Source organism: Platalea leucorodia (genome assembly GCF_965183815.1).
Source record: "Platalea leucorodia genome assembly, chromosome: 4".
Classification (NCBI taxonomy): domain Eukaryota; kingdom Metazoa; phylum Chordata; class Aves; order Pelecaniformes; family Threskiornithidae; genus Platalea; species Platalea leucorodia.
The window spans coordinates 68020952-68042542 of NC_138826.1; the positions used below are offsets into that span (position 1 = coordinate 68020952).

The following is a 21591-nucleotide window of genomic DNA, read 5'->3' on the forward strand; positions in this document are numbered from 1 at the left end:
CACAAATTTAAATCAAATCGTCTGCCGCTCCTGCTATTGCTGTTTGTGTCTGTAGTCTCACTGAAGAGCCCCAGGCAAGGAACGGGACCCTTTTGTGCTATGGGCTGTGCATACCCAGATCAAAACTGTGATCCCTGACCCCAAGAAATTCAGCATTGCAAATGCATGTATATTGCTGTCTAAAATATGACTCCTTCCAGACTTCCAAACAGCTGAACTATAATTTCTGACTCGAGACCTCATTCATATTTAGGACAGAGACAGACTGAATAAACTCCACAGAGAAAAAAGATGGATTTAATTAATAGATTATCATTCTTTTAATTGAAAGGGCTGGTGATGGAGTCCCAGGTGGACAAACAAGGTTTTGGTGCTTGGCTATCATGATGATGATCTGTGCCTTTCAGTGGAGGGGAGCATTTGTCCTGCTGCTCATCGTAGTCTGCGCTCCATTTATTTTAAATCAACTATTAGTGTGCTATGCCAGCACATAGAACTTAGAACATGATTAGGATGTTCTTACTTTTTTTTGGTAACATTTACAGAGCATTGCCTTTTTTTTTTTTTGTCTACTACTGACTATAGCAATAATCCCCTCCCAAAGAACAAATAATTGAAAAGCTATGTAATAAGAGAGCTGCTGTGTCTATCAGCTACGATGGAAACACTTTGCCTTTGAATCATCCGTTTTCCCAAGTGTATTCAATCCATGAGTAATTTATTAAAGATCCACACAGACCCTATCTTAGCCAGTCCGAGTGAAAATGAAAAAAACCCAAACCAAAACAAACCTTGCATTTAAACCGTTGCTGTAGAAGTGCTGCATTATGTTTTCGTAACGTCAGTGTGGGAAAAGATAATTTGCTGTACTGCTAGATCCCATTATAAATGAAGAAGATTATCTTTGACTCCTTTCAGAGGTTTGAGTATTTTGGACTATGATAGAGTGTCATGGTCACCGTGCAGCATTTGACAGTGACCATTTGCAAATAATTAATGTTACCATGGCATCCCCCATATAAAGCCACAGTAAAGTTAATTATCTGCAGTGGCAACTGTAATGATCTTGAAGATAACCGCTGTAGAAGCAATGTCTGTGAGGAGTTAAAAGAGGACTCGGAGAAAATTATATTGCATTGTAAGTTAAAAAATGTGGTCACAGCTTTGCTACAAATACAAAATCAAGAATATTTCACCTGTTTCTAATTTTCCTTTTACTTATAAAGGCAATTGTTTGATTGATTCAAGGTAGGGAGGGACCAGTTAGGGAGTTTACAGGCTGTGTCACTGAACCCCTGCATTAGAGGGCTGGGTATGCTGTTGAGCACGAGGAGTGTGATCAGTGTATGTTATTAATTCAAGCATATTACTTCTCATTTCTGGGAGTGGGAGCATGTGTACAGCAGTGGTAGTGCCAAGGAGCCTGCCCAGCCCCACAGGTTGCTAAAGAGGGCAATCCAGAACGGGCTCAATGTTTTGAGAGAGGCTATCAGCCTCAATGGTTTTGAGAGAGGCTGTCAGCCTTGAAGGATGCTGGCCAGTCCTGCCTTTGTCACTGTATCACCTCTCGGGGACCTCAGAGTCACCTGACGCAGCTAGCATCCAGGGTGGTGATGTCCTGCCATCCTGAGAGTGCCCCCAGGGAGAGGCGGGGGAGAAGAGCATTGGCCCCCCGTGGCCCCTTCGATAAAAAAGTGCCTTTTCTGCAGGGTGAGGTCTTGGAGAAAGGACGACCCGTGTGAGCACTGGCAGCCGACAGAATCTGGCAAAAAAACAGGGTGGCCTTGGAGGGGACGTCAGGCCAGTGTCAGCCTCCTGTGCGACTGGAAAGATCACAAAGACTTTTTGGCAAAAGGGCCGTGAACCGACTGTGTAGCTGGGGAGGTTTCCAGCTCTGTTTGCACCTACGCTGCCTTCCCTTGCTTTGCAGGCACAGTTTCACTACTCTAAAAAGTGACCCTATATATTTAGCTGACTTAACCGTTCCTCGTCAACCTTCTTTTTCAAGCTTCTTCCCATCCTTTTCCCACCTCTTCATAGCTTGTCAGTGTATTTGTTGCAGTACAAAGTTAAGAAGTTTTGAGTGAGTCAAGCCTGGGTGTCTAGTCCCTTCCTCCTTTTTATCTTGCATCTTTTAGTGTTTGTGATTCTACATGGTGTCTGTGATGGAGCAGCATCCCCTTATACAGTGTAATATGGAGCAAAGACCCTCTGCTCCTGTTGGAATCCTCAAATCCTGTTGGAGAGGCTGAAGGAGCTGGGGTTGTTTAGTCTGGTGAAAAGGAGGCTCAGGGGAGACCTTATTGCTCTCTACACCTACCTGAAAGGAGGTGGTCAGTCTCTTCTCCCAAGTAACAAGTGATAGGAGAAGAGGAAACAGCCTCAAGTTGTGCCAGAGGAGGTTTAGATTGGATATGAGGAGAAATTTCTTCACTGAAAAGGTAGTCAGGCACTGGAACAGGCTGCCCAGGGAAGTGATGGAGTCCCCATCCCTGGAGGTATTTAAAAGATGGGTAGATGTGGTGCTTAGGGACATGGTTTAGTGGTGGACTTGGCAGTGATAGGTTAACGGTTCGACTTGATGATCTTAAAGGTCTTTTCCAAGCTAAACGATTTTATCATTCTATGAATCAACATCATGCAGTTAATGGTATGAAAGAGGACTTATGAGCAAATGCAGTGCTGTGGTGGCTTAGTGTTGATTTTTGATGGATTTGGGTACTGTTTTTTTTATTTTTCAGCTTTCATTTTGAAATGCGACTGCTCAGTCTGTCTGCTATACCATCTTCCCAGTTGGCTTTCTCCAGTGTTAAAAGTGATGCTGTGTTCTCCTATTCTGTACTTGTAGTTCCTGATCACTTTTGATCTGTCTCTTCACTGCTTTTTACCTGTGCATGTTAAATCTCCTTTTCCCTTACTCATTCATCTCTCTGGCTTTTCGAGACATTGCTATGCTTTCTCTTCTGATGCATCCCCTGTTCCTTTTCCTTGCATCATGCTCGTGTTTTATTGAACTCCCCAGTTAGATCATTATCCATTTTATTTGTCAACATATGACAGTGGTGGCACCAGCAATGACCTATGTCAAATTTTGCCATATCGTGTCCTTTGCCTGTAAATCGGGGCTATAACTCACTCACGATGGGTCCTTTTTGGGATATAAAAAGGCAGCGGGCCACTGGTAATGGCACTAAGTTATGGTTTCTTGCTTTGTGGTACTTGGTCTAGATCCCTTTTCGTCAGTGCTGCCCAGTGGCTGTGCAGCTCAGGCACTCCTCTGCATCGGTGTTGGTGTTGCAGTGTTTGTACAGCTGTAGCATCCCGGAGCCCTTGGACCCTTATCCCCCAACTTGATTAAGGAGTACTAATTTGCTCATGCCCAATATCAGCAGTAATTAATGAGTCCCCTTCCTTGGCCATAAGCAGGTGAACTGACGTGCTTTTAGGGGACCAGAGCCAACTCATGGAGGAGTTACTTGGAGAAGTAATTTTTGAACCCACGCCAGGGTAGAGATCTGGGCAGCCCATACATGATAGGTGAGGTAGGTCGTTGTTCCTCCTTCCTCCCTGTGTGGCTGTGCAACCCAGGTCAAAATCTTGCTTTTTTTAAAGAGGAGATAGTCAACTAGTGTTTTGCATGCACCAAGCTGGGCTGACGTCAGTGAAGCTCTGCCTGTTTCTGCCAGTGCTGAATTTGACCCATTTTGTTCAGTGTATGTTATATACCTCAGTACAAATGATGAAGCAGTGACTTAACACAGGCAATGATTCATAGTAGCAGACACTTCTGCAGTCCTCAGAGGATGTCTAGATCTTTCCATAGCTGCACTTTGCTGAGGAACCAGCTCGTTTTCAGACCAGAGTCATCTGGAAATGGCCAGCTGGAGCAGGGAGGTCCAGACTCTCTCTCCGTGCACCAAAACCCCCACCACCGAACTTCTGAGCATGCTTTATCTATGCCGTATGGTAAAGGAGGGCACAGATGATCTCTGACATCTCATGCTATGGGGGTAACAAGTACCAAATGTTGCTGTAGTTCTTGTGTCAGCAATGTGCCGTACGGTGTGAACGTGTTAAAGCCGCAATTGCTCCTGTGGATCTTGGTGTCATTGAGCTCAGCCCTGCATATCTGTGCTGTTTTTGCTTTTTCCTTAAACTTGCTCAGAAACTACTGCAGAAAACCCAGCCTTGCTATGCGTTGTTTTCTTCATCTCTGTTGTAGGCATATTACTGGTGTGGAATCTGTTATTGCTGTTACAGTGTGTTTATTGTGACTGAGTGTTGTGCATTAATCTTGCAGCACACTGTTGTCATGAAGCGCCATCCTCGTTCCCCTGGGTAATGATACTCCAGGCATACCTTGTTTGCATTCTTAGGACATCAACTTTTTAGTAGTCAAAACCCAAACTGAGCACGCAGAATGAACATCAACAAAATATCTGTTGTCTTCCAGACTGGTCATGGCCCAACACAGCAGAGAGCAAGCTTGAGCTCAGATGCCAGTTTCAGTACTAAGTCCTGCAGAAGCTTTGATCAAAATATTTTCTATTTTTCATCTCACTTTCCTTCCTCTGTTCAAAGAGGAAGGGTGGTAGCTATTACTACATACCACTGCTTCTATATAAACAGTATATTCATTGCCTGTTGCTGTTAAATATTAAGCAGTGTTATATATTTTATAAAGCTCTGATAAAGCATCTTGAAGAAGAAATTTAAATGATAATGATGTACTGTTCATATTTTTCTTTTGGTTTGCTGCATTTTTTAACATATAAAATAGAAACCAAATATTTGATGTATGTTTGACTTTTTCACTTTTGATCTTTATTTTGTTTTTCATTCATAAGTAGCCCCTCATTTTCTGACCTAGCATTTTTGGACAATGAAAGTGATGTTTTTCCGAACAGTCCTTTATCTGAGTTCACACCAAAAGTGCTGTGGATTTGGACTCCACCCTCTGCCCCAGACACTCCTCAGCATGAAACAAAAGCAAATCTGTCTTTTAATAAGATGAAACTGAGTTGGATAAACATCAGATTGCAATTGCCTGGCTCTCTCTGGAGCTGCAGATTCACATCCTGGCTAAATAACTCCTAGCCCTTCTTCCATTTGAAATGGATATCTTGAGCAGTTTACAGTTTGGGGATCTTTTGAATAAGACCTTAAAAGAATGACATCCCATCTGTTATGCACAGCCAGCAAGGATTTGTGGCATTTTGCCACGTTTACCTGGCAAGATTGCCTTTTCCTCCCTGATCGCATGGTGCCCTGCTTGTCTGCAGGTGGCCCTGCTTGAGCAAGAGGGTTGGACCAGAGGACCTCCAGAGGTCCCTTCCAACCTCAACCAGTCTGTGATTCTGTGACTTGCACTTTCTGCTCCAAAAAGGCTTCCCCATTACAGGGGCTGTGCTGGTAAGATTCTTGAAGGTGTTTGGAGTGACATTGTTTTCCCTTTATTGTATTGTCAGTGATTATACATCCATTTGATGTAAGTTCAAAGCTTACTGAAGCCACTGAAACTTTTCAGAGAGCAGGGGGACTGGATCACCTTGCCATGCAGAGAGACAACTTGGGGTGAGAATGCGTTGTGCATTGCTTAAACAGGGAAGCAAAATCAAGTGAAAGCTGTGGTTTTTTGCCCAATTTTTTTATAAAATGTGTGGCTTGTCCCGTGAAAGATAGACCAAGGGCAATCTCCATTAGCTTGCATTAGCATTTCCCATTCAGCACTTCCCTTGAAACATACAGGTCAAAGGAGAATGAGTATGTGCATGACCTACATCCTTCAAAGATAGGGCAAAGTGTTATTTTCCTAGGGACAGTGAGGTCTGTCCTCTGACTGTCCTCTGAGGGAGTTTATTTCTCACATCCACAGAATCGACGACTGTTTTTGTGCGTCTCGGAAACTGGATGCAGTTGCTACTGAAGCGAAGTTCAAGCAGGACCTGGGTTTCCGGATGCTCAACTGTGGCCGAACAGATCTGGTTAAACAAGCTATATCCTTGCTGGGGCCGGATGGGATTAACAGCATGAGTGAACAGGTAACGAGATAGAAATGTAAAGAAGCAACTGTGAAATATGACAGTTTTGCCTGCTTATCACAGAAAATGAGCCCTAGCTTTCAGCTAAACATGCTTTCCCTGCATTACTTTGCATTGAGTTAAAGCACCACCAGGTGAACATCTATGTTAAGTTTGGCCTTTTCGAGTTGTATTGATTTGTTAGTAGTGAGGCGAATGTATCCCCTTAAGTCATCTTAACAGTGAACTGAATTGGCTGAAGCCAGAAGGAGATCCCAAGAGAGCTTAGCGTTGATCTGAATACTTAAAACTGCTTCAGTGCCATGAACAGTGGTGTGGGGCAGGGCCTTGTGAGGTGAATGTCCTTCCACTTAACACTGCCGTGGGGTCTGCAATGCCTGTCATGTGCACCATCAAACCCTGTCAGGAAATAGTTAATCGCTGGCAGTCTTTAACTGAGTTGAGCCCAGTTTGAACTGACCACCTAGACATGAAAGTCTCTCTGCAATGTCACCACTCCATTAGTCAACGTGGCCAATGTGCACCAACTGAGGAGCCTAAATTTCCCTGGAGTTACATCTCCATGAGGCTGGTGGTTGTGTCCGGGAATAAACCTGCCTCTGTGGCTGCCTACTGGCAGCAGTCTCTTGGACTGTGATGCTCACCGAGGTGGTTCCCCCTTCCCAGAGGGAAACGATGGCCACAGATTTTACCATTTCCTTTTGAAATGGAGTTTCCCTGAATTTTCTGGTGCCCCCGGTGAAAGTGCCACTGAACGTTCCCAGAGCTGTGACATCCCCTTTGGCAAGAAGCAGGTGGCTGCCACCCCTGAAGTGGTCGCTTGGGACAGGAGCTGGGTTGTAAGTGGGTTTAGGTCCTCTGAGATGAACGCTGCTGTGGGAATGTGAGTTATGTTGCTGTTCACGAGCTTCAGTCTGAGTCCATATTGTGGATTTCTTTGAGAAGAGCTTTAGAAAAGAGCAGTACTCCTCCCCAAAAGATTGTATCAGAGAGCTCATTCCAAGGTTCATACATGATACTTTTTAAAATTATTATTATTTTAAGTTAGTCTGAACCTGGAAACTTTTCACAGCATATTTCCTCTGTCCTCTAGGCTGAAACCTGGGAACTTTCTGGCTTGATTCATCAAAGTACCTAATCATATGCTTAACTCTGAACATATGCTTACATCCTATTTGAGTGAAAGTTAAGCCTGTGCTTAAATGCTTCGCTGGATCAAACACCCCCCATCTTGTAGGATCCCACATCTTGTAGGACAGAGCCCTAAGTGATACAAGGCTGAAAGAAGAAGAGCCATTTTTTATTTTGCCAAAACCCAAATGCTCTTAGTGTTGATTGTACACGTTGTTACCATGTTCCTGTGTGTGTGTTGAACACTAAGGATGGGCTTATTAAAAATCCATTCCTCCCACGTACAAAGAGAGGGGGGCTGAGCAATGCTGCAGCGCAAGGCTGGGGGACCGGCAGAGGCAAAAGCAGCAGGGGCAGCAGTGCAAGGGGAGGGCAGGTTAGAAACTCCTTAACTCCTTAAAGCCCCGATACTGCAGCATGGCGTTCTGGGCCCCTTTTAGTCAGTGGTAAGTCCTCCTTCAGCTTCGGCAGGGCCAAAATGTCCCATGTGGTCCCCAGGCAGACCCTTTGCTCTGGGCATTGCAGTGGGGTTCTTCGCTGCAGCTGCCCACGTGCTGCATCTTGCAGGGGGGAGCCCCAGCATGGGGCTTTCAAATTCTTCAGATCTGATTAGACTCCTTGTGCTAAACACTTGATTTAATAATCGAATGACGCCACTTACAGAAATTGAAATAATAGTTGAAGGAACATGTATTTAATTTTAAGCTGCCATCTCATCCCCCTTTTTCAAGGCCCAAAAATAATTTTTTGTAATTCTCATGGTCCTGTTTGTTCCTGTAGTGTTTATTGACTGCCAAAGGAAATGTTTTGCCACTGACTGTAGCTGAAGTAGTTTCAAATTCTCTTTGCAAGTAAACTTTAAGTCACCCAAGAACTCTCCTTGCCTGGGGTGAACTTGTTTTTTCTTACTGATGGCATGAGGCCCCAAATGCCTGTTCCCTTACTCTGTATCTCCATACGTACACTGCAGATTTGATCCTGTGAAATGCTCAGTGTGTTTCAAGGGGGCTCTAAGTACCTTGCAGGGACAAACCTTAACATATTTTCTCTGCAAGGGCAGCCCTTACATACCTAAGCACCCACTACCTTTAGCCCTGCATTGAAGTAGGAAAAATGGGGTAGTTCAGCAAAAATAGTGATGCTGGGCTCTTGCTAGGAAGAGCAGCGTCATGGCTCTGTGTCTGGCTGTGCTGGGCACCTCCAGTTTCCCTGAAAATAATTTCACTTCACGGCAGCGCTCAGGTTAAACAGCAAACAGGCTATCGTCTGACAGCAAATTTATCAGGGGACCTCAAGGTAGGCTATAAACATGCATTAGAGGTAGCTGCGTGCTGCGGTAGATTTACTGCAAAACAACTGGTGGCTGTTGATCAACACCCCCTACTGTATTTAATAAGCAGCTTTTTCTGTTATAATTTACAGTAGATTTAATGATTTTTTCATGGTTTCATCTGGACTCATTACCACAGCCACAGTAATACTTATCTTAAGGGAAATGGTGATCAGCCGCAGCAGGTATTACAGATTAATACAAGTTGCATTGTGGTGGTTCTGTAGTGAAGGGTCACTTAATCTACTTTTCCTCCAAACAGGGCCATGTTTTCCTAGAGCCAGCAACTTGGAACAATGCTGTCTGGCATTTCATTTAAAATGAAGTCCTTGTTTGCTAGGGAGTGCTATACAAAGCCTTTACATTTCCAGCCCCTTATGGTATCTGTGTTGAAAAAGCTGTGCCCGAATCTAACTTGTCTGAAGAGGAGCTTGGGATGTTTTTAAAGGGTCTTGGTAATTAAAAAGTTAGATTTTATGAAACTGTGATCATAGAAAACTGAATAGAATTATTGTCTTTTCAAAATACCAGTGGAAATACAGTTTCTTTGATAAAAACATCTCTCTGCTGGGGCCCCAAAGGCAAAGATGCTTTGTTTAATATATGAAGATGGAGGTGAGGCTGACAAGCCTAGTTTCACGCACCATGCTGAGGATGCCAAGGATAACATGGAAAAAAAAAAAACAAAACCAAAAACAGTCAACCCAAGTGACAACAAAAATGGAGATTTTACAAAAATGGTTGGCTTTTGCTAGTTTGAGGGGCATGTCTGTAACAGAGGTAATGGCTTTCTTTAAATACATACTGTTAGTCTTGATGATATATACTTAAATAATTGTTTAAAAAATCAAAGAGTGTTCTGTGTTAAATTTGTCAATTCCTTTGTTTTTTAACTCCAAAAAATGACTAGGGCATGACTCCACTGATGTATGCTTGTGTCAGGGGTGATGAGGCTATGGTGCAGATGCTGCTAGATGCTGGAGCAGATCTGAATGCTGAGGTGAGGACTTTTTATTGGTTGTATCTTTGTTCTGTTATTTGTTTACATCTTAAACTACCCCTTGAAGCTGTAGCGGAGGGAAAATCCCAAGAATTAGAAAGAAAATAAATTTGTCTTAACCTGGACGGCACCATTTGAAATGAATAGTGAAATCAAACTGCATTAGGTTAACATTGGGATTCACTGCACAGAAGAGGTCAAGTCATTGGACTTACCCCACAGGTAATATTGATTTAGTTGTGTTTGCACACTGCAAATGAATACAGGCATTAGCACCAGCATGGAGCACAGCTCTAATGATATTGGAAGGACTCCCTGAATCTCAGCTGAGTTAAAATGAAGAGGGTAAAAGAAATACCCATCTGATAACCTGCCAAAGCTTGAGCATTTCTGTGCATTGGGATGTTCCAGCTAAGCATCCCCAGCACACAAGTGCAGTGTAGGTTCCACTCTTTTGTTTTACAAAGTGCCTTGGGCTAAAAACTGTTGGATGAGGAGCTTGAAGCTTCCAGAATATAAATGTCTCTTTGATGAATAGACATCACAAATTTACACAATCTGTCCACCAAGCAGATTGTGGTCCGACTCTGTGCAATGCAGGTATGTACATTTTAAAGAGCCGCTTGAAAATCTGCAGAAGAACTATTTGTTAATGATTCCAGTTTCAATTTGTTGAGGTCATGAGTAAATTAAGCTGTCTGCTTCACTTATCTGTGTTCCATCTGTTCTGTTTGGATTTGAGCGAGCTGATAAATTGTAGTCACTGCTTTCAGCCAGACGTTTTGCGCTTTAAAAAAATCTAATTTAAAAGTAGAAATGGATGTCACCTGTAAGGACCTGATAGTCGTTACTATCTGATTGCTGGTCGGTGGCTTATGTGAAATCAGCTGATGATTTCAGTTCTACTCTCACCTCTTCCCAAATTCAAGCACACCACCTTCGAGCTGGCAATAATTGAATACTCGAACCCTTGTTAGCACTCTCGATAGGCACACCAAAGACTGGATGGGCGTGGAGACTGATCTCTCCTTTTACCCTGCCTGTGGCTCAGAGGTGAGATGGCATTATTTGATTCCTAGGACAAGTTTTCATTAGGAGCAGTCCTCCCAATTGCCCCAGTAATCTTCCAGACTTGAACCAAATGCAAATTTAAACAGTTTTGTCTTCGTGAAACTGCTGACATTCGAGAGAACAGCTCCAGTGAGGAATGTGAACCTCCCTGATTCATTTCTGTCGAGTGTTTGCTCTAAAATCAAATGAAAACACTTTGGGACAAGAACTGTGAATAATTATGGTGTGCAATTATAAGATGATTTGTGCACACCACAACCAACTGTGCAAATTGGGCAATTATGGCAAAAAAAAGGCAAATCAACCATGAACAAAAATAAATACTCTGTCAGGTGCCTGCATCATTTTCCCCCTTTCACTTTGCAAATCGGTTATATATATATATGTTTCCAAAAGTAGCCTCAAATGCTGGGTGCCTCCCCTTTTGATTGCCCATCTTTAGCGAAAATGGACTCATTTCCAGATGTGCTGAGAAGCTGCAATTCGCTGTGGAGTCAGTGGGACCCGTAGCTGCTCAGCAAGTCTCAGCTGAGGCCTTAAAAGCTTGGTCAACCACAGGTCTTTTGCCAACACTGTGTCGACTGGAGAGAACTCTTAACCAAAAAAAAGGAGCAAAGGAGTTAAAATGACTTCATTTTCTTTGCCGCTTGCTGTGAGCTGCCCCGAACAGTGGTGGGAATCCGTGCTGGAGGAGGAGCTGGATGCGTTCTCTGGACCCTGCCCATCCTCACCCTCCGCTGCTCTTGCTCCCCCGCCTAAATGCCAAGGCTCAAGCTGCTCAATCCTCTTCCTTCTGAGCAATCCCAGACACAAAGAAGCCCCATGCCTGTGCTCAGACACCGGCACACTTCTCCTGTTGGCACTTTGAGCTCTCTTTTTGGCAAATCTGGGCGATAACAGCCAGGTGCTGGTGCAGATCCACTCCTCTGGCAAGCTGGGGGGTCTGCATGGGCTTTTCGGATTTTGCCCTCATCCATGTCCTTGGGACTGAGGGCCTGGTCATGCACTTCTAGCAAAACACTGCATGTGGCGCTTGGAAATGTGAGCTGCTAATGCAACCAAGCATTTAATAACTGGCCCTGCTCCCCTACATGGATAAAAGTACTTCAGACAAGGTAGCGAAAGCATGGCTGGCTGATGAGACAGAGAGATGGTGCATCTTTTACTCTAATTTTAGTCCTCCTCTGAAGATCAATAATAAGATTTTGAATTTTAGTGTCACACTCCGTCCGAGTGTGCAGTCTCGGATTGCAAACGTTCATTAGATTTTACCATCTCTGTGAACCTCATCAATATTAATACCCCCATTTTTAAGACAGGGAAGCTGAAGCAAAGAGTGGTTATTCATCTTCCCCAATGTCTACATTAGGGGCACCAGGCACTATGGCTTAGAAAACGGAACAAGCAATGTGAAAAATACCATTTTGTTTTCTAAGGATATAGTTTGCATCTCTTTTAACTGTCACCACCCCACTCTTTTAACTCAACTCAGACAGGAGACAGCAGTAAAAAGGAGTTTTCGTAAAACATCTCTGAAATACCACTCTGCCCCATCACTTCTCAGCTGTCTTTTTACTCCCGTGGGAGAGGAGGAGCCTGGACGCAGATCTGTGAACTCTAGCGCAGGGCTCGTGCTGTGTCTTTCATGACGGCAGTGACAAAAGTCATACTGATTTATGTGGAAAAAATTTCTTTGGGCCTGGAGCAATCCCAAGACCCGGGACTGTTGATACATGGTCTGGAGAAGTCAGTGGGAGTGGTCCTTAGCTGTAGAGCGTCCTGATCTATCCCTGCTTCCCCAGTGTGTGCTGCTGTAACCAGCTGTGGATGTTTTGACCTTGTGCAAAAGTATCTGGTGGCCAGTGGTTTAGATGGAGCTACAGTAGTTGGTAAAAAGACTTCATTTGGTATGAACTCTATTCAAGCTGTCAACTCAGCATGGACAGTTTTAATATTGAGAAAATTTTTGCAGGAAAAAAATGAAGCCAATCATTTTATAAAGCACCTTTCCCAGGTTTTCTATTTCACTTAGTCCCTCACATGCCTGGCTTTCAGGCAGGTTGAATTTTATTACGTATAGGTCTTTAAAAAAAAAAATAACTTTAATTTGTTTGTAGGTTGTCAGTACTGCTCATAAATACCCATCCGTCCACCCTGAGACCCGCCATTGGACAGCTCTGACATTTGCTGTGTTGCATGGACATATTCCTGTAGTTCAGGTATTATTGTATTTCCCTACCTGCATCTCATTCTTTTGTTTCTCCTTTTCAGTTCTAATTACATCCATCTCAAACCAGTATCCTCTTGTCATACTCATATTGGTTACTTCTGCTTCTTCTAGAGTGTACTGATATATAATAGACCTATTATATAACGAATACGGTGTTCAAACCTTAACCAATATGAGGTTTAAACAGGACAGTTTTAAAGCAAAGTTGCACCAAAGAAAGTCTGACAACTCCTTGTGCTCCTTCCTGACCACTTGTTTTATATGTTTGTTTATTCATTCATTACACTTTCTTACACTATAATATTCTAGCAAACACAAAACCGCTGCCTTGGTGGGGGAGAGGTGGACAACAGCCCTTGCGCTGCTCCCAAGGGGGAGAAGCACTCGCTCTCCTTACCCCAGTGAGGCGTTGCGTGGGATATGCTGGTTCTGTGCTTTGGCATCTCAAAAGTCGAGAAGGTTCGTTCTTCAAAACAGCTGTGTCTATGGCACAGTTAATGAAGCGCCAAAACTGTGAAGGCCTCGAGACAGAAATGGCCAAGAGGGGGCTGGAGCGCAGGCTCCATCCTGCTCTCCTTGGCCACTTTTGTTTTCAGCGTTGTTGTTATTCATGTGGAAGTGTCCCCCGATGGAGATCACAGCTTTTGGACTGCGATTGATTCTTAAGAATTGCCTTTCTTTTGGCCGTGTCTTTATATAAAAGATGGAGGCAATTGAAATCTGATCCATTTTAGGATGGTGCTGGGCTTCTAGAAGACCGTGAAGGAAGGATGCTTGTCGGGCTGATTTTCAGGACTTCCATCTTCAGCGCATTACTTCCTAACACTGACCTTACCCCATTTCCCATTCAGAAACACTGGGTTACACTTTTTTGGCTCTGAAGTTGGACACTAGTGCTCCTGGTGTCTGGCAGCTTAAAATGAGCGAAAAAAGGAATCAGTTTGCCTCTGTGAAACAATGGGCAGAATTTGCATGTCACTTGTTTCCATCCTATCTGGTTTGCAGATAACAAGAAGCATTAGACTCTCATTCGTCACTGTTCATGAACTCTGAAGGCTGTGATACCCCCAGTTGCTCTAAATGGTGAATTTTCTTTCTAGCTGTTGCTGGATGCTGGAGCAAAGGTAGAAGGTTCCTTGGAGCATGGAGAGGAAAATTACTCTGAAACTCCTTTACAGTTGGCAGCAGCTGCTGGTAAGGACTTTCTCCTTCCACTGTAATGAATTCTTCAGTCAGGATCTGTGGTTTAGGTGAGCAAATACTGGATTTTAAAAGAAGTAAAAATACATCTCTTGACTTGCAGGAAATTTTGAACTGGTCAGTTTGCTGTTGGAGCGAGGAGCTGACCCCATGATAGGAACAATGTACAGGAACGGCATTTCCATGACTCCTCAAGGTGACATGAACTCTTTCAGTCAGGCTGCTGCACATGGACACAGGTAGAGTGGGAACAAGTCTAGTGGCATCCTTCAAGTGCTTATTTTTTGCCTGGGCATCCGGTTTGAGCAGAGGAGTGAAAGTTCTGCATGAACAATTGAACATGCCACCAACTGAGCAGAGATGTAAGGCTTTTTGCTAGCATGTGAATTTAACCAGCTGGTGGTACAAGCTGCTTTTTGATAGCTGATTTTAAAAAAAAGGAAGGGGACTCCTCGTGGTGTGTTGCAATGTGATGTTTGTTAAACGGTAGCTGATGTGACAGCAGAAGGAATGCCAAAGACATTCCTTCTGAGTTTCTTGTTGACATATTTCTCAGGTTTGGGGCGGATTGTGTCTGTACTGCTGCAACCTTAATTGTCGTAGAACAGAGTTTTTGCATCTGTGTTTACTGTAAAGTCCCATGTGCCTTAATGTTGTATGTGTGCTGCAAATCTAAAAAAAAAAAAAAAAAAAAAAAGTAATGAAATGAGCACCTGGCATGCATGATCTTGCAACGCTCAGGAGTTGACTGCAGTGTAATGGATTAGTATTATGATCTTCACGTTCCTACTTTTCTGATTGTAGCCATCCAGAGGAACATAGATACAGGTTAGAGACAGTACCTACCGTCTGTTTGCTTAGAGACAAGCTGCCAGTCTAACAACATGCTAACGGCATGTCAGGGCGGGTTTGCACAACGCTGCCCATCTGGAGCCTGCAAGGGATCCCTGGGACAGAGAGGACAGTTTGGTTATTGGAGTCTCACGTTCACTGCTCTGGCCTTGCTGCCAGCCGGCGTGAGCGGGAGCTGCGTGCCCGAGGAGGACCTGGGGCTCTCCTTAGCTTTGGCTGCTGGCTGTGCCTGTCACAGGCCCTGGCTCTTGCATTCCTACCTGTACACTGCTCACGCACGCTCCCTCCTCCTTCCCTCTCTGCCCCAAATTTGTTTGGGACACGCCATGCCCCGCTGCCACCCCACGCTGGGGTCTGAGGTGGGAGCCAGCCCATCCCTGGTTTCTCTTCTCACATCTGCAGAAACCAAGAGTGACTCTGTTGAGATCAATGAGGTTACGCTGGTATGAACCTGAGGGCACCGAGTCTCTGAGTTTGGGCTTTGCTATTTGATGGCCCAGCTGGATCAGTGGTTTTGCAGAGTAGTCCCAGATGTGCTCGAACCTGCCCTGACTGGCCTTGTTGAATGTCTAGCTGCTCCAGCTTTCCCAGACTGCTTTGAGTGTTAATCAAGTGGTGGTGCTTTCGGTAGCTCCAGGCAGCTCCTTTCTCAAGTGGCCTCCATGGTGAAAGTCCTGAGAGCTTGTCCTCAGGACAAGCTCGGCCTTCCCTGATTGTGGGAAGAAGTCTTGAGTCACGTTTAGCTCACGGGTCTCTGTGCCCACGAGATGCCGCCACTCGTGCGACATCTGTATGGTTCCTGTCACGACAACAGCGTCTTGCAGACGTGGCCCAGGCAATGCAGGTGGGCTAGCAGGAGCGGTGACTGCCTCAGGTCTGCTCTCAGCTGCTCCTGCCGTTAATTGGAGTAATTCCTGGATAGGTGCCCTAACTTGCCACATCGCAGCAAGTATCTCGGGCACAACGAAAGCCTAGCCGCTGACTCTGCTCTCCCACCCTCTCTTTCCCTCTCTCCCTCTCTCTGTCGTGCTGTGATTGACAGGAACGTCTTTCGTAAGCTGCTTGCTCAGCCGGAGAAGGAGAAGAGCGATATTCTGTCGCTGGAGGAGATCCTGGCGGAGGGGACAGACTTGCCTGACTCGGCGGCAGCTCCGCTCTGCGCCAGCCGCAACAGCAAGGCCAAGCTGAAAGCCCTGAAGGAGGCCATGTACCACAGCGCCGAGCACGGCTACGTGGATGTGACCATTGACATACGGAGCATAGGTCAGTCCTGGCGCCCTCTCCTCTCCCTCCGGGGAGGGACCGCTCAAAGAAACGCGTCTCTCTTGACGGGCTGTTGCTTGAACCAACTGTAGCTGCATCTTCCTCAGCTCCTGTGGAAGCGGAAGGTGATGGGGGACCTGGCAGGTTCCCAGCCCATTTTGGCTCCACAGCATACCCCACTCTGGAGCCACTGGCACTTTTCTGCAGGATGGAGTGGTTTCTGCTGGCAGCCATCTTCACTGCTGCTTGGCAGAGCATTAGCTAAGGCTCTGGGGCAGCGTTCAGCTCCCGCAGGCCGCCTCCAACAGCTCCTCTTTTGCACTCCACCGTAAAGCACTCCACCATGAAAACATATTTATTTTCTGAGGTTTGTGAGCCTCAAAGAGCAGGAGCGGGGCATTGGCTCCTCCATGTGCTAACTGTGCCAATGCAGAGCTTGAACATCATACCAGCCTGTTGGGAAGTCCCTTCTGCCTGTGGGGAGGGTGGCTGGGTAGCATGGAGGGGAATCAGTCTGGACTGTGTGTTTACCATCCCTGCTAATCTGCGTTCAGAGAGAGACCTGGGTGCCCGGCACGCCTCTGCCTGGTGCACCGCTCCAGCCCTGGAGACATCTGCCGTGGGTTGGGGCATGCAGTGGTCTGAGCGGTGGCTCACCGGCTGGGCTGAGCAGGCAAAGCACCGGGCGATAAGGGAGAGGAGAGCAACGGGGCTGCTCTCCAGGTGCTGGACATTTGCTGAAGTGGAAGGAAAAAGCTTTTGTAGCCAAACGCCACGCTTGTGTTTCCTCCCACTCCGTTCTGCAAGAGCAGAAACTAGGTCACCTCCAGCCTAGTGCCTGCAGAGGTACATTAGCTCTGTGTGCTTTCTCGATCAGTGCATGGGAGCAGTTCCCTTTAAGTTCCTGGAGAGTGGTTCTGCCTTGACAAACTACTTGAAAAGGCTGATCTGCTTAACTTGCCCAGTGCTGTTTAGGGAAAATAGTAATGATCAGGAGAGGACATGGGGTAGCGCTTAAAGAAAGTTTTAATCTCAAGACCACCAGTTTGAATCCAGGTGGGTAGTGACCAAAATTGGTTTTTTTACCATTTAATGACTCTCCAGGGCCACATTCAAACAAATGAGCTAATGTAAATCTAGTTTCCAAAAGGTTTTTGCATCACAGAGCACCACAGCAATTACCACAAATTGGCAGTCTCAGCAGAGAAGCTGAAGGCTAGATGAGCAGAGAGACCACAGTCTTCTCTTAGCAGTTGGAGGAAAGCCTCTGTGCATTAGGTCTGGGATGTCCTGATAACCACCAGCCTTCTCAATCAGGGATAAATAGGAATTTGATTTCTAGGGTTATTTGGCAGCTTTTGCTTAAAATCTTAACATAACCAAAGGTAAAAAAGCAGAAGGGCACATCTTTCTCTGAAGCTGGGAATGAGCTCTGTCCCCCATCTGTAGGTGTTCCCTGGACACTGCACACGTGGCTGGAGTCCTTGCGCACGTCCTTCCAGCAGCACCGACGACCCCTCATCCAGTGCTTGCTAAAGGAATTCAAGTCCATTCAGGAAGAAGAGTACACAGAGGAGCTCATCACACAAGGCTTGCCTCTGATGTTTGAGATACTGAAAGCCAGCAAGGTAGGATAAATTATGTGTTTTAAAGAATTCAGCCTCATTCCCATCCCATAAGACACAAAGCTTGCAATATTGTTTTTGCACAGCTGTCCCAAAGCTTGTTTAGACTATATAGGATTATTATTATTTGTATTTTGTATCTCAGTTTTTTTTCACTGTGGAATCATGGCTTAAAACCACACAAGCTAATCACATCTCCTGTTAGGACAGCTTAATACTGATGCTAACAATAAGCTGGAGAGACAACAGAAGCTGATGCATAGTGGTGAAATTAAAGTCAAAAGGGTCACTGCAGTACAGCAAGAGATGTCGGTAACCAAACCAACCCAAAGAGTAACTTTACCCAGCTTGTTTTGCAGGACTGTACAACAAAGCTAATATTCATGTTTGCTTTGGATTTCTTTAACCTCTCACATGACTTTCTCCTCCCTTCATGTGGGATTTGGACTCTTAAACTTGTGGGGAGACTGGTTTCTACAAGCACACAACAGGATAATTTTTAAAATCTTCTGTGTGAGTGTTTGTACTTGCAGCCTCCTCAAGTTTATTCTTTCAGCTGGCATTTTCTTAGCCAGAAAAATCAGACTAAGAAAACCTTTTGAGGGAGGTACCATTGGGTATGCAAGTATAATAGCAAAGGGGATGATCATGAGGCAGGCAAGGAGAGGAAAATGTCTTACCTACTGAAGGCTGGGTACTTCCTTTCAAGACTTGTTATAACCAACAGTCTCTTCTCTACTGGTCCCCCTGACAGTCAGCCGCTCCCAAGGAATGCCCAGTCAGCTTTGCTGTCGCCAGAAAATCATTTTAGTGATGAAAAGCATCAAAAGAATTGGATTGCTGTTATTTTTCTCATGCACCACAACACATGTTGGCATGGTCTTCTAATTGTTTAACTGGGAAGTGCATGACATTTCTCACCCAACTGTATGTGTAACAGCAGGGAGCAAATAATTTTTAGCACCTGCAGCAATAACCTAAATCATGTGAAAAGGGAAGAGGTTCTGGTGCTCAATACTAAAAGGTTCCAGACTTGGTACAGCTAGGGAAAGCCTACATGGATTTATTTCTTGTATCCTGCTGCAAAAGAGGGCTTGGACTACAGTCCCAAGCAAATCCTGAACATTTGTTCTGGCAATTGCTCTGATTTTTGCTCCCACGAGCCTTCCCTTTGGGATTAGTTTGTATTGGATGGGTGTTTATGGAGAATATTTGAGATAGCTTTTAGGAAATCATTCCAAATCCTAGGATTTGTAGATTCCTTGTTCTGAACTCGCTTGGGTTAATGTATGTTCATCCAGAAACTACCATCAAGGTGCTGTTTGGTTTGAAAGCTGATATAAAACTAATCGTATTGAAAACTTAATGGAGATTAAGTTTAGACCTTGTAATCTAGGATGCGGGATGGCTTTAATTGCTCTTCTCCTGGGTGGCTGAAGCCAAAGCCAATGATCATCATTAGAGTAAGTTATTTACATAGGATTATACCTTCGGGACATGGTAGACTGGGTCTTCCAGAGTCTTTTGGAGGAGACACGGAAACAAATAAGACTGCTACCTTCTGCTTTGGGTTCATTTAAAACCTAAAATGTGAAGGGTGAAACAACTGAAATGCCACAAAAACCCTACACGACAAAGAAGAAATCGGTGCTGATCTTTATTCCTGCCTCTGGGCCTAGGGGAGCTGCCTGTCTTCACTGTTCATGAGCATGCATATTCACAAACACACACACATACACTGCTTCATATTCTTAGAAAAATAATGAATCATTCTGGGACACTGTAAGGGTTTACAAATTGTCTGCAAATGGCATGAATTATTGCGGCGGCCTTGTCCAAATGGCCTCTCACAAAAGTCTCCCAGACAGAAATGAGGACAGACTCTATGCAACCCTTTGGAAGGAATCAAAATAAATTCATTTGTAGGAGAATGAGCCAATAAAAGTTCTTCCTGGTCACTCCGTAGAAGGCAGCCAAGGAAAGCTGAGATTCAAAGGGTCTTCTGTTCCCCCTCTCTGGAAGGGCTGAGAGCCGAGACTGTTCTTTACGTATACCCACAGAATGGAAATCTCCTTTAAGAGGTGTAGAAGGACCGTAACTGTGGCTCACATCCCTCTCTTTTGACAGCAAATTGTAAAGCTCTGCATTTTGTAGAGCTGTCGGGAGAGGAGTTTGATTTGCTCACATGGACATCCTTTTCCCTGCAGGCTGGGAACTTCGAGAGAGATTATGACTCTTGCTAAACATCACAGTCTGGCCCAGTACATTTCCTTAATGAGTTTTTCAGGGCAAAAAGAATAAAATAAGCAACTAGGAAGCACAGAGCCGCTTAGTATTTCTTGGCTGATGTAAAACAAGATGTCCCATTTGCTACGTATTATGATGCTCAGTATATTTTAAGTGCATGGCAACTTGCACCTAATAGAAATGACATTTTGCACTCCTATAAATAGTTCCAGCTATCCCATAATCTCAGAACAATTTACAAGTATTAATGAGTTGAGATGTGGAAGAAGACCTTATCTTCCCTTTACGAAGAGGGAAACCAAGGTAATTAAACAGGAAGATTTTCAGTGCCTCATAGAGTGACAGTCTCAGCCTCAGAAGCTGTGACAACCTGGATAAGCCAGACGGCAATTTGTAATTTGAGTAATTTGGCCAGAGAAACTCTCCAAAAATCACATAGAAACATAAGGCAGGTCTCAGAGTAGGAAGCACGCCTTCTTCCCCCACCTTCTACTTTGTACTGTCAGACAAAATGTTCTTGCAGGTTCCCAGGCCATGCAAAAAGGCCAGATAGTACAAAAATGAAAAGATTAAAGAAAAAATAACCAATACCTACAAGAACACAATCGGATATATAGAATCCCTTTTGTCTTACAGATGTTTTTTAAAATGCCTGCTCCTAGAGGGTCCAGAGGTGAGGGTTTATGTGGGAGCTCTGCCACCAGCCAGCACTGATGCTGGTGTCCTACAGGGTGGCAGGATGGCACTCTGCTCCCATTTATGCGCTGGGACACTGACAATAGAAATAAAAATAAAATTTGCAGAAGTCCTGATGCTGGAACACAGAACGGCAACAAAAATTGGCAAATCAGGCAAAACTGGCTGAGCTGAAGTGTCCCTAGGTTTATCGCCTCTCTTCAAGCTGTGAAATAAGCGGGGGAGAACAGTGAATAGATTGCACATCGGTTGTTCGCTGCTGCACTAAAGCCCTGGAGGAAGACTTCCAAAAGCACAAATGAAGGTTCGATACCCAGCTCCTGGTGGCTTCCAGTGGGACGGAGCGCTTTCATTTCCTTTCATGCCTTTAAATGTCTTTATCAGCTGCACCATTGAGAATTGGATGGAGAGCAAAGAAGTGGCAGTATTTCCATGCTGGCGAGGCAGAGCTGTGAGAACAGGCAGAGAATTGCTCTGTGCTCGCTCCCCCCACAGATCCTGGTGTCATGCAGTGAGCTTGGGTCATTACCAAACCAAAGACCAGAAACGAGGTACTCTGGAGAAAGCAGCATCAGTGGAAAGGGCACAGAGAGCTTGGTTTAAGGCACTTTCCTAAGAGCAAACAAAACTCAAACTGGGAAAGCTCTGACACTAAAACTGTCAATGACTTGGTGGTGGTGGATTTTGGCCACCAGATGAGGAGGAAAGGCACTGCCATTTTGGGATGGATTGAATCTCTTTGGCAGACAAGCACACAAGCATAGCCTGCTAGAAGTGGTTTGGACAGGGCTGCATGAGACGAAACCCAGAGAGACACTTCTGGGAGTGAGTAGCCCTGAGCTAAACTTTAGCTGATGCATAGAGCAGATTTGAGTCCCTCAAAGCTAAGATGACACTGGAGATCT

At 44.9% G+C, this 21591-nt stretch overlaps 1 protein-coding gene across 1 annotated transcript in view; it reads left to right on the plus strand.

Moving 5' to 3' along the window:
• The window catches only part of ABTB3 (ankyrin repeat and BTB domain containing 3), a 177945-nt gene that overhangs the window by 136300 nt on the left and 20054 nt on the right, over nt 1-21591 (plus strand). The window contains exons 5-11 of the mRNA XM_082311354.1: nt 5876-6041; nt 9413-9502; nt 12691-12792; nt 13904-13997; nt 14107-14242; nt 15898-16118; nt 17568-17746. Of these exons, the coding sequence (XP_082167480.1) occupies nt 5876-6041; nt 9413-9502; nt 12691-12792; nt 13904-13997; nt 14107-14242; nt 15898-16118; nt 17568-17746 (988 nt within the window). The remainder of the gene's footprint in view (nt 1-5875; nt 6042-9412; nt 9503-12690; nt 12793-13903; nt 13998-14106; nt 14243-15897; nt 16119-17567; nt 17747-21591) is intronic.